The following is a 13,463-nucleotide window of genomic DNA, read 5'->3' as shown; positions in this document are numbered from 1 at the left end:
GCACTTCACCATGTAACTGACCGAAACGATTGTAACAGCTGAAGAAATAATGAACATGAAGAAAAGGAAGCATTCTTTCCTTCAGTGGCATGCAGTTTTTTACAAGTGGAATCTGTAAATTAGAAAAACTGTATATTAGTAAATTTTCATAGTCACTCATTTTGATTCTTGGGTTATGAAGAAAATCAGAGTAGTAATAGATTTTACTTAAAAATTTATCAAATGTTTTAACTTCAGACATTTGAATTAGTCAGTTTCGTAGTCTCATGTGTATGAAACACTGAGCCACTTTTCCACTTTGCCTAGGTGCCACTGTATGTAAGAAAGGACAGCTCTTTTGGTCTGCATCAGCATTGCCTTCAGCTGGAAACTTGAGCACAGTTCACAGTACCCCTCCCAGCAGTTTTGGAAACTGAAATACCTGAGGAAAGCGTAGCTGTTCACCAAAAGGCAGGTTAGGTACATCAAAGCCCAACACATAAATCCATGTTGCATTATCAGTAATATCTTTGGGCCCCGCTTTGATTTTTATGAACAGAATTCCAAGTAATTTGCTGCTGTATCATCAGACGCAAGAAAATGTGAATTAAAAGTACATCTTTCTGCAATCTTTTGCCTTGTTTTTCCCATTTTAAATGTTCTTTTATGAGCTGAAGATGTTTATAATATGCCAAATAGGAAAAAGTATTTTTCCAGGTAGCCAAAGGCAAGGTTTGGTAAGCCCTGATTTAAGGGCTTTCCATGCATAATTTCATCTTCATCAAAGCAGTAATAGGTAAGTAAAACTCCGTTTTAGATTTAAGAATACTGATAGTCACAAATGCTGTGTCATGTTAGCTCGAATTTGAAATCAGAATATCTTTAACTCCAGAGCCTCTATACGTAAACATAGTCTATGTCATTTCATAAGTTGCTCTATTACCATTCAGCTGAAAGTAGAAACTTTTAGCATCTTTTGGTATCTAGCAATTAAAAATAGCATATTTTGTTTGACTTTTAAAAATAGGTTGTACATTCACATGGGTTTAGAAGACCGAAAGTTATACAGTAAATGCCTCAGGCCCAATTTGCTGCACTTCACATACCCCCACTATACCCAACCTGTTCTTGGTCTCTTATTTCCATCTGTTATGTTTTCTCTCTGAGCTCATGTTTGAGGACAATGAAGGATGAAGTAGACACAGAACCGGGGTACACAGGGAGAGTAGTTTATTAAAGATGCACTCCCATTAACCAAGATGGGCTCCAAAGGAGGATGCCAGGTGGCACCCAGTTTGTGGGGTTTAGTGGGTGTGAGGAAATGAAACTGTTGGCATTTTTTAGCTGGGCCTCTGATTTCAGAACAGACTTCCCCTGTCCTCTGGCTTCCCAGGGCACACTTCAGGGAGCCTCTTCCCGTGCTCCAGCTTTGCCAGCGCTTACCTCATTTGACTCAAGTGTCTGACCTGGCTGCCCACTGTTTCTCTATCCCTGTTCTCACAGCCGTACGTTTAAAGGCATATACATGTCTTATTTTTCTCTTTTTCTCCAAAGTGACATCAAATGCATACTATTTTGCTTTTTTCCACACATCAGTAGATAAGTTTTATTACTTTCTCAGGGGCTATTTGGTATTATATCATATGGATGTGCCATCACTAACTGGTCCCATTAATGGGCATTTGGGCTGTTTCCAGACCATGAAGATGTCATTTTGTATTTGCATATGTGCCTCCATAAGAAATACAAAGGGAATTCTGAGGTTAAAGCTTATGTGCCTTTGTAACTTTGAAGGACAATAACTGGTACACTCCTCCTTGGGAGAACAGTACCAATTCACATGCCATCTAAAATTTATGGCTATATACTTACCCACAACCTCACTGTCAGAGATGTTATTATAATGTTGGCTTGGGCCATTCTGATAGATGGAAAAAATGGTGTTTTTTAGTTTATTTTCTAATTATGAATAAAGTTGACCAACTTTAATATTTAAGAGCCATTTGTATTTGCTTTGTATATATTTATATTCATATCTTTTCTACCTCATGATTATTCTTACTTTTCCATATGAGCTTAAAATAATCCTTTAACATTTGGAGCACTTTTACCCACAGATAGTCATTTTTTAAATTTGACTCATTTCCTGGTAAAGATCTATCTATTTACTGTGTGTTAACTTCAGTAACCTCTCTGCCAATCAGGTAACAGGCAAATAGAGGCATGTTGCAGTGGCTGTGGACAGAATTAATCTTGGTGCTTCTATCTTAAGACATCATCTCCAAGAATGATTTGAGGATTATACACATATATTTATTACCTTTCTTCCTGTTATGTTCATACATTCATATCTGTTAGTATTCTTTGGATATCTGTCAAAAATCTGTAAGAGGGAGGAGCCTTTAAGTGGGTAGTAGTACACCAGTAAAATCAATACACAGTAGTTAAAAGTGTAAGTTAGCATTTTATAGCCTAAGGAGATTATATACCATTTATAGTGAGAAATTACCCAAAGAAGCTGGAGAGGACATGTGCCAATCTAGAAATCTGTCTGTGGAGAAGGCCCCCTGCACAGGAATGAACTGTGGCACCTTTCTGTTAGTGCCATTACATTGTAATAGGTGAAGTCACTCTCCAGACACCTGTTGCCTAGGGCTTACCTCTGGTGTCAGGTTGTGGCCTTCCTTCACAGAAAGTACCTTCAAGTGGGTAAGTGCTCTGCAGCCTTTCAGTTGAGGCTCCAGGCTGGTGAGTTCACTCAGGCGAAGTACAGCAAGGAGTCGCACTTAAGCACATTTAAGGGGCCCGGAAAAGCAATACTTGCTTGTCCAAATGCACCCTTTCTGTACTTTAGCTAATGTTCCTTCAAGGAGCACCATGACTTGGGAGGACTCCTGGGGCTTAGATACATGAATGAAGGGCATGGCAACAGGAATCAGTATGGAAAGGGAGGACTTCTGAAGACAGTGCAGACTGAAGAGACACAGGTCATAATACTTAGATGAGGAGAGTAGACTCTGGGCTCCAGTTCTAAAAAGGTTCAAGGTCAGGAGTAGAAACTTGATTCTGGACATCATAGTCTAACACACTGGTAAGGCACCAAGGTCCAAAAGGACAATGGAGATGTGCAACTAAAGAATTCTTTGGCGTGCAACTGAAGAATTCTTTGGCGTTAAGTCAGTGCCAGGGAAAATGGGGCAGGGTCCAGACACAGCTCAGGCAGTAGAGATAGGAAATGCAAGCTTAAGGGAAACAAGTGAATGCCTAGTTTTCACATAAATCCACCTATTAAAATCATGAGCTGGGGATGTAGCTCAGTGGTAAGAGCACTTGCCTAGCTTATATGAGCTGCGTTTGTCCCAGCACCAAAAACAAACAAAAAAAGCAATCTATTTATATCCATTATGTAGCTATGAATGAGAATCTTTTCTCATTGTCAAGTCTCAGGTTGATGAATATTACTCATGCTTGCTACAGAGATTATCAGCTCAACACCAAGGCTGAGAGCAGTTGTCCTAAGTGAGTGGTGGCAAACCTATAGGATGCATATTTTCCTTTTAAAACAAAAGATGTTAATGTATAAGTTATTTTTTTCTAAACTAAAATCTCAGGTTTGCAATGCTAGCACTTTGCACTAGGTGGGTTTTAGGTTGCACTTTGGGCACTCATCTCTAGGAAGTTTCACCATCAGTGCCCTAAAAGGACTGAGCAGTTTGGAAGATGCTAGTGTGTTTATCAACTGTAACCAAGTGTAAGACACTCTAGACTTTATTTACAAAAGGAACCAGTGACGGCTTTCTACACAGATCAGTTAGAATTTTAGACAACTACAGAGCTGCCATCCTTTCCAGTAGTCATAGTCACACACACACACACTTTCAGCCATTGCATTCAGACAGACGAGTGATGGTACAAAACTTTACGTAATACTAGCTCTTCCTCATGCAGTTGCAACTTTCAAAGTGTAAGTTTTATCTTCAAAATAGAATGGGTCTTTTTGGACTGGCAATCACCTTTTCCCTCTCGGGGGTGATACTCCACATGAGGAAAAGCACTGGTTGCCTCCAGCAGCAGATGAATGAAGAGCCTCAAGAGACCTTCCCTTTTTTCCTTCCCCACCCCAACCAGGCATGCACGGTGGACAGGACAGTCTCCCCCCAGTCATGGTTCTTAAAAGTCTTCTAGTATGTGCTGACTGAACTCCTCAAAGTTTCAGCATTAACTTTGTAAAAGGAGGGCAGAATAGGCATTTGCATCTTTTTTTATTCAACAAAGAATAACAGTTTGTATGAATACTAGCAGCTTTATCAAAGTAGATTATGGTTTCTGACAATGCTGTATATCTCTATTTTATAAAGTGTTTATGTACTATAAGGTAGATACTGTTACATAATTTAGTGACACTGTATTTTTTCTTCTTTTTTTGGTACTGGGAATCAAACTCAGGACCTTACACTTGCCAGGCTGGCACTTGTGCCACTGAGCTAAATTCCTGGCCCCAAACACTGTACTCTTAAAATATACCTGCCCTCTGCTAACCAAATACAGTGGGTCACTAACTTCATTCCATGAATCTAGAAAAGATCTGGCCATGTTCATGTAGGAAAGATAGCTGCAGTTGCCACCTGATGCAGAGTTCATAAAGTTTTCCCAAACAAGCATTTGTGAATGAAGGCACCACTATATTAAAAGATGCAGGACTTTCTACAGATACGACTTAGTGTGATCATGACCTTTACTTAAAAACCATGGTTTAATGGTTGGCGGTTACAAAAAACTATCTGGATTTCTGTCTTTTTGACACCAGCACGGGGGGTATAATGCTCTCCTGGGATGCTCTTGGTTCTCCCTTGGTAACAGTGACCACTCACTGAGCTGGAAATGTACAGTCTTGCTATAGTTCTGATGTAATAGATATTTTGAGCTGAAAAAACTATGCGCAGTCACTTTGTTTATAGCAGGAGGTTTAATAGTGTCACCTACACTGTTAACATGGTCCACCTGTTAGCACTGAAGTGTGTACATTGGTGCCCTGATGAAAGAAAGTACCAGACTTTTGGCAAAATGTCAAGAAAACCTTTGAAACAAAACATCTAGACCTTAATATACTAAAAAGTCAAGTTACTTTAAAGACTGATGAAAAGCTATTTCATTTTGACTTTGAACACTGGAATCATATGTCAAGTGAATTTCAGTAGTCTATCAGGATGGAACGAGTCTGAGTGACCTTTAGAGGTAAGGATTTGCGGAATACTTTAGTCCAAAAGCTTTTAAAAAAAAACTATTAGACCATATATTACGTTGTTTTAAAGTGAATTATGCATAACAGTCTTGTGCAAACTACAACATATATTGCAATAACATTCTTGAAAAAAAACCCTAGTATACTTTAGCATTATTATTAAGTTATATAAAATACATCTTTATAAAAGTACAGATTTTTAAAAGTTTAAATTATACCCAGTGAAATAGGCTCACTTATTAGTACTAAAATAGGATCTATGAATCTAAAGAATTGCTTAGTCTTGGGAACCTATAATAAAACCCAAGTCCTTTATCTTAAGGAAAAGCGCCCTAAAGATCATCTTGCAGTTTATCTTTGTGGAGTTTTCCAGTAGGCATCTTCCTTCCACAAAGCCAACTGATGCTACCCGTGGCTCGGTCTGTCAGGATCCAAAGTTGAGTCTTGCTGCAAAGTTCCTGCTTGTGCTAGGAAGCTGTTCGTTTGTTGTCCCCAATCATAGTAGTCTGGAGCAAAGCTTAAAAAAAAAAAAAATTCAGTGGCTTGAGAGGTAAAACCCTATAGGTATGGGAGATAGTTTAGAGACACAGAGCTGGGAACTGGTATAAACTGTAGTCAATCCCCAAATTCTTTAAATTGTTGTGTGTGTGGTGGGAGGGCTGGAACCCAGGGCTCTGCAAATTAGGCAGATGCTCTTACCACTGAGCTACCCTGTCAGACCCTAGATTGGTTTCCTGAATTCCATTTTTACGCAAAACAGTGCTGTGCAGTACCAGCATCCTGCCTACAACATTCTTCTCCACTCATACAGTCTGGCCATACCAGAACCTGAAACCAGTCACATTTTTTAACACATTTTTTAGTAAATTGTGTTTCAATCTTTCTATGTGGAATACAGCTCACCACTAAATGTGTCTGGACAAATTCTATCCAATGGAAATTTACACCTAACAGTCCTTAGAACACAGTATTCAACACACTGTTTTCTTCATCATTATCTTCAAGTGGCAATATAAAATCGACATAAAGGGATAAGCAGAGCTAACGGTAGTTTTAGGGAAGAAGTGGTACTCAGAATAACAGCAAGCTGAAGGACAGTCCTTGACCTTGAGGAGTCCTTGTTAAAACGTCAGCTGTCTTCCAGCTAGTTTTTTCTGTTTGCTGGCCTGCACATAGGTCTACTTTTCTCAGTTCTCCTGTCCACAAAGCAAGGACCTTCAAAATTTTTTCAAAGTTTTCAAAGTTGTTATTAATAAAAAGGAAAAGAGCTGGTATATCTCTTACCACTTCATCCCAGCAGAAAACACATTTACACTGAAATGCTAATGATGTCTTAAAGCTCAAAAAGAGCTGCATAAAGATAAACCTTTCTTCTCCCAGACTGGGAGGGGAGAGAGGGTTTTAGTTTCATCTGAAATAAGAGGTTTATTTATGACAGTACTGACCTGACTGCATTCCAACTAAGAACTGACATCAAATTTAAAATTTGGTCCTTAGGCTATATTTTAAAAATAAGTACCATTTAATTGATCAGAACATCTCATTGCCTGATTTCCCAAATCATGTTCCACTGAGTGATTCCATAGCCTAGTGCTCTTAAGACATCCAGACTATATATTAGCATACTACAGACTGAGAAATTCTGTGATGTAAGCCGATTTTCTATTTAAACCTTCATTTCTCGTCATGTGAATGGGATAACTATTAAACTGTGTTCATGAATTACTGTTTGGGAAACACTACTATATATAACTACTATAGGGCTTTTACAACGTTGTCAGTCCTTTCTCATCCTAGTGCTCTCTAGCCTTCAGATGCATCACTGCTATGGTGTAACCCTCTCCTCCACAAGGCCCCCTCTAGGTGAACACTCTTACCTTCCCTGCAGTCCCTGAGGGGCAATGTTCCAGGCAAGGTCATCATCGCTGTCATATCGTCGAGGGTTGTCAAAGAAGTAAGATCTGGGACTGAATCCGTGGCTGGGGACTATTCCAGGATTGGTCTAGAAAGACAGATGATCACTGGGCATACTAAAGTTGTTCTCCCCACCTGCAGAGTCTGCTCCTTTCACCTGGAGTGTTCACTGCAGCTGCTTTTGTTTAACAGGGATTAGCATTTTACCCAGTATTGCTTGCAATAACAAATCATCAGTTTTAATTCACTAACAGATGCCCAAATTAGCCAAAATAGAATAAATAGTGCAGTTTGGAAATATATACTCATGTAAACATTCCTAATAAAAAATGTTTAAGGTGAAATCACTTGGGAAGCATTGCCTGTCCCATTTTCATATCCTGTCACTGTGTCTGCTCCCACCAAAACTGAATCCATCTTGAAAAAATTCCAAGGCATACTGCTGGATTTCATCCCGAGCCATTCAAGAGCCGTAGGCCTGGTATGCTCCACCTGCCTAGCCTCACCACTTACTTTTCCTGCCTCAGTAGTGATGATCCAGAGATGAGTAAGAAAAAAAAAAGATAAAACAATGCCTATGTTAACTGGGCATGAACTAAGAACTGCAATTTGTTGGGCAGCTTCCTTTTATAACTTTCCTCACTGCCCCCCTAGGCCAAAATTCAGTAACTCCTTTGCGAGCTCACAAGTCCATCAAAATTCTTCCGCCAGCTTGTGTGACTGGAATTTAAGGCTCCCATGAGTTTTTTAATTCTTGCTACTTATGCATTTTCTACACTGCCCGTATAAATTATTTAGATGAAGTTGGTTGAGCAGAAACATAAACTGAGGGAGTGATTTTACAGCATCCTTCCTGGTTGATCTTTAATTTCCTTGTCATCCCATTCACCACCCAGCACACTACAGGGGTAAAGAACTAAATTATCACTCTCCTCTGCTCTTTACTAGAAGAAAACCTTACCTACTTGCTGCAATACTCAAAAACTAGTGAGGCTGTGTCTCATCAACCAAAATGGTTAATTACTTTCCCCAAGTCAAGAAATGCACCTTACTTTCTTTTGCAAAATAAAGCTAAACCAAAAAACACTGCCCTAAAAAAGAAAATTAAGGCAAAGAAAGTCTGAATAAAATAGTCAAGGGATTTTCTGTACCACAGAGGCCTGAAAGAGGCTCTCTCCTATATTTAAAAAAAAAAAAAAAAAAAAAGCTAGAAAAGCATTCTGCAAGTTTCATGAGAGTTAAATGTTCTATGCAAATATAAAATGGTATACTTACGAGGTCCTTTGTGGGACTTCTAACTCGGAAGAAATAAACTACCAAGGTGGTGGGCAAGAGTTCCCACACAAAAAGCACTACTCCAAATACTACATAGCCAGCATCTCCCAGCTGATTCTTCAGATCTGCCTGTTAGGAAAAGGATAAAATAGTAGACTGAAGGCAGAGAAAATGTATGACTCAGTTCTGCCTCCCAGGAACAGAATCTTAAAACCGTATCATTCCTTTTCCCTAAAATGCATAAAGAAATCGTATTGTAATAATAATGGCCAACCTCGGCTGAGGATTTAGCTCAGTAGCATAAGCACCTGCCTTGCAAGTGTGTGGTCATGAGTTCGATCCCTAGTACCAATAAAAAAAGAAAAAGACAAAAAAAAAAGAAGAAGAATAATAATGGCCAACTTGGATGGTTAAACCACTCAGTATCAGACAATAATTCCCCATCTCTGATATTACTTCATTCCCCAGACACTTGCTTGTGTGCAAATGAACTCCTTCACTTAGATCTGAACTTAATTTTTCATCCACATATAAACAGACTGAGTTTCCTTGATTCTCCATAGCAACATGTGACCCTAGGATAAGCATGCCAGTAGTAAACTTTTCCTCATATAAACTGCATCCTGCTCTTCAACCCCTAAGCCTACTGCTGGTAAACTTGTCTAGAAAAAGTCCTCAGAGCCCTGGGCATTTGGCTTCCAGCCTAGGGAGATGACAAGGGGTCTGCTGACAGTTTTCTCCCTTCAGCAGAGAAGAGGGGAGCTGGGTGTGGGCATACATCTGAAAAACCAGCATTTCATTAAAGAAGTATGCAGCAAAACCAAGCCACAGAGGGTCAGTCCCCGACACTGATTTCTGCCTTCTGTTAGGACACAGTGAAAGTGCAGGAGCCAGCGCCTCTGATCACTCACACTCCCAGCCCACATTTCACCTGTGCTTCTGCCTGTGTGCACCTGTGGTGTTTTGGCCCGCTGGCTCCTCAGTTATTTGGGTTGTAACAAATCTAGATACATATATCAAATAAAAACAAAAGAATTTTAAAAACTCATCCTATTCTAAATCCATGGCTACTATATCTTGTTTAAAAAATGGAGTTTGAGGGGCTGGGGATTTAGCTCAGCGGCATAAGCACCTGCCTTGCAGGCAGGCAGTCGTGAGTTCAATCCCCGGTACCGATAAAAAGGAAAAAGACAGAAAAAAAAAAAAATGGGAGTTCGATCCCTGGTACCAGAAAAAAGGAAAAAGAAACAAAAATGGAAATAGTTATTTTGTTTAAACCAAATCATTTAATGGAACATAGAAAGCTCCGGGGTGGATGATGATGAAGGGTGAACACAGTAACACCACTGAATCTCGCACATAATTATGATTAACATAGTGAATCTTATGTGTAGCCTACGACAATTTAAAAACCCTGTGTGCTATGGAGTGGTCTCTGGTTTGTCACTATAAGTTCGGATTTTAGTAGATGTGTGTTTTCTACCAGCCACACTTCGGCCAGGCCTCACCAGCTGTCCCCAGCCCGTGCTAATGGTGTTGGGGACTGGGGCTGCTGCCGTATTTCATTCTTCCCCTACCTGTGCCTCTTGGGAAGTCACCTTGTCCTCCATTTCAGCTCACTGTGATCGTTTTGTTCCTTCTCCTATTCCTTAATTCAGCTCAAGTTTTGAGCACTATTGAAATTTCAGAAGTAGATTTAAATATAGTTAGTAATTCAGTTTTTCCAGGGAAAGCTGAAGTTGCCTGTGCAAATCAATGTAACTACTAGAAAAAAGGTACACTTCTCTACTGGAATAGCCCAGCTGCCACTGCCTCAGAGTGGGATGAGCTCCCATAGGAAGGGACAAAGGGAATCTATCCATTTTTATATCCCCAGCATTTAAAAATTGATAAAAAAAAATGATACTTATCAATGGTTTTTTTTTTTTTTTTGAGCTTATGGGGAAACTTTGTTCACTTGCTCTACAGTTGGTAATTTATGGATTATAGGATGCATTTAGAGTAGAGAGGAAGAATCCTATTTAGACCACTAATGCAGCGAGGCTTTACTAAACCTTAACATCCTCAGTCACTCTGGTCTAGCTTCTCTCCAGTGCTGTACTGCATTAAAAGTATCTTTATTTCATAGTTTTAGATATTTTCTCACACGGGAATACAACTTATCTTTGCAAAATTTACCCTTTAATAACACCATCTTACATTTATAAGGAAGCACTGATTTGAAACAAAAAAGTTTAAATACTGTTTGATAAGATCCCCACAAGGTGGGAAAAAAGCGAAGAGAGTGCAGTATGTGCAGGTTTATGTCTGCACACATCATCTCCAATCCAGGATTCTCAGGAAATGTAAACAAAAACAAGGCAAGCGCCTTGGTCCCACCTGACACATGAGAGTACACAAGACACACTGGAAGTGTGCTCAAGTCACCCAGCTGTTCAGCAGAAGAAACAAAGCCAACAGCTCTGCCACATACAGTGCCACACAGCAAATGGTGCCCGCCCATCCCAGTCATGCCTTGTGGCGCCTACACTGACCTGGTCTGATACATTGTACCAGTCATAATCAAAGGAGTGGACATTCTTGATCTGAGAAAAGGACAAGATGAACAGGTTGTAGCAGGCCCGGGAGGTGTACAGCAGGATGACAGTGACACCAATGGCAGTCACTTGGCACACAGAGGAACCCTGTAAAAGAACCAGCAGGTTAGGCCATAACAAGCCCAGGGTCCTGGCCCCTTGCCTGTTCCTCACCTAGTGGTATACCCTTAGGGGGCTTCAGAGGTGCTAAGCACATCAGATCTCAGGCAGAACCCTCCACTCTAGGCCTAAAACCCCTTCGTGCCTCCATACATCTTGAAATTTAAGGTGTTTAATGGCTGGGACAGTTCAGTCTTGGCAAACCCTTTGCCTCAAACATAAAAAGTCACAGGGCTTATACTGTTAAATCTCCCGCTGCCATGCTCAGCTCCAAGATCCTCCCAGCCAAGAGGCACAGCAGGTGAGCCCAGGCTCAGGGGACACAGAAACAGTCTCAGAGGAACTGAAACTGCACTGCACTGTAGTGTGCTAGAATGACTCTTTCTCAAAACCCAGTCACTGAGGATAACCAGCCAGAGTCCTGAGGTGATTCTGAGTGGAATTACATGAAAATCTGTGACCCATGCTCCACTCTATGAAGCTATCAACTTGTCAAGCCAATTAAAGAACCCCTATCTGCAAACATAGTTCACATGACCAAAGAGACTGAAACTGAATTTTACATTTGGAAGTCATTAAATCCAAAATATCATTTTATTTCATCAGTAGTTCTTTGTTGGTTCATAAACCACAAAGGTGAGTGAAATGGCATTTTAATAGTGTGCAAGTTAACCCTTTCTATTGAAGACTACAGTTTTTAAAAATGTCTGTATTAGCCCCTATATGAGAGAGAAAATAACAGAACATTAAAGCAAAATCAAGTCTAAAATACAACAGAGTTTATAAGTGAAAGAACTTCTGTGTCACACTAACTTGCAGGATTTGCAAGAATCTGGCTAACTACCAAGATGGCCCGAGAGTCAAAGTTAGAGGTACAGATTTTATCTGCTGATCACTTCTGAAGACACAACTCTGTGGGAGACAAAGCTACCACTCACACCCAAAAAACATTACAATCAAATGAGCCCTAAGGGAAGCAGGTGCATGGCAGGTCTTCCACAGGCAGATCACTCAACTATTCAGTGAGGGAAGCCAGGTCCACAGAGGGAGGGTTCCCAGCCAGCTCTGGGCCCACTGCTCACTAGACTTCCAGACTCAATGAGGGAATTTGGAGGATCTGGCTGATGAGATGCACTTTGGTACCACAGCATATCTGCACATTTGCCCTTTAAAATCTTGGCTACAAAAAAGCAGGACGTGGGAGCTGAGGATGCAGAACATGGAGGAAGAGAACAGGCCAGGAGCTTCCCTCCTACCCATGTGTGGTTCAATCTCTGAACCACCTACAGGCAGGACAGTCTCCTGAACCCCACTTCCAACCATGAAGGAGAAGCTGCTTGAGGGCACAGCTCACAAGTGTGAGCCTGAATCTGAGACTCCAGAGCAGCAGAAGGTGGCAAACACTACAGATCCAGCCAAGTGTGCCTCTCGGTTTTGTACCTGCTAGCTGCATGGCCTAGGGTGAGGTATTTGAGTTCTCTGTGACTCAGTTTCCCTATCCATAGAATTGGGATTGTAATACTTCCTAACTCAGTAGATCTGTAAGAATGGTATCAGGTATATACACATAAAGTGCTTGTCAATTTGCCAGGGACATGACACTAGATAATGTGTTTGCAACTAGTGTTGTGGGTATAGTCAACCCCCCTAATCCTTTAAAATATGGATTAAATAACTATTATAAGCCAGAGACTGAACTTCCTGCCAATGATCTTGCACACACTAACACATTTTAGCCACCCAGAAGAGAACAATTCCTACACACAAAGCTCAGTGGACTATATCCTCCTATGTCCTAATGACCACAGTGTGGCAATCATTTGCTAAAAGACAGGTGCAAAAAAAGATTTTTTTGCGTCTCTTCTGTCTACAAACCAGACACCTATTTTTAAAACAAGTTTTATGGGTGAGATCTGAGCACATTCCCACCCTACCTTAGATTCTAAGTAAATGCTGGCTAAGGACATCTTTGAGATTTTGTAGAGACAGATGGAGAGAGAGACGGCACACAGCACGAAGAGTGTGTCATTAATGGCCACTCGCACGGAGACGATGACCTTCCTATCCCAGTTTCCTGTCTTCACCAGCACAGCGCAGGTCACGTTCACCACCAAGAAGATGAGACTGGTGAAGAGAGAGACCAGATAAGGGGGCAACCTGGAAAGGAAGAGGGAGAGATTTAAGTCTGAATTCTTACACACACTGTCTGTACATTCTGGGTCAGCAGGCTGTGAAGTGCAGTGGTTAATCACTTCCAAAGTAGACAAATCAGAGTAACACACTTAAGAGCTTGGACTTTAACCGAAGAGATTCCAGATTCAAGTTACTAAATGACCACAAGCTGTGCCCAAGGGTCC

The 13,463-nt window shown here is 40.7% G+C and overlaps 2 protein-coding genes across 3 annotated transcripts in view; one reads left to right on the top strand and one right to left on the bottom strand.

The window, feature by feature from the left end:
* Positions 1–608, top strand: part of Ero1b (endoplasmic reticulum oxidoreductase 1 beta) — a 54,564-nt gene extending 53,956 nt beyond the window's left edge. For both annotated transcript variants that reach the window (XM_013156464.3, XM_013156463.3), the window contains one exon: positions 307–608. In XM_013156464.3, the coding sequence (XP_013011918.1) occupies positions 307–322 (16 nt within the window). In that variant the 3' untranslated portion in view covers positions 323–608. The remainder of the gene's footprint in view (positions 1–306) is intronic.
* A 3,616-nt stretch (positions 609–4,224) lies between these two features.
* The window catches only part of Gpr137b (G protein-coupled receptor 137B), a 36,300-nt gene continuing 27,061 nt past the window's right edge, over positions 4,225–13,463 (bottom strand). The window contains exons 3-7 of the mRNA XM_003473506.5: positions 13,041–13,263; positions 10,945–11,094; positions 8,411–8,539; positions 7,099–7,223; positions 4,225–5,738 (exon numbers count right to left, since the gene is read on the bottom strand). Of these exons, the coding sequence (XP_003473554.2) occupies positions 5,627–5,738; positions 7,099–7,223; positions 8,411–8,539; positions 10,945–11,094; positions 13,041–13,263 (739 nt within the window). The 3' untranslated portion in view covers positions 4,225–5,626. The remainder of the gene's footprint in view (positions 5,739–7,098; positions 7,224–8,410; positions 8,540–10,944; positions 11,095–13,040; positions 13,264–13,463) is intronic.

Source organism: Cavia porcellus, unplaced genomic scaffold, assembly GCF_034190915.1.
Source record: "Cavia porcellus strain 051 isolate PalLab524CR breed Dunkin Hartley unplaced genomic scaffold, mCavPor4.1 scaffold_13, whole genome shotgun sequence".
Lineage (NCBI taxonomy): Eukaryota > Metazoa > Chordata > Mammalia > Rodentia > Caviidae > Cavia > Cavia porcellus.
This window is presented reverse-complemented; position numbering and strand designations above follow the sequence as displayed.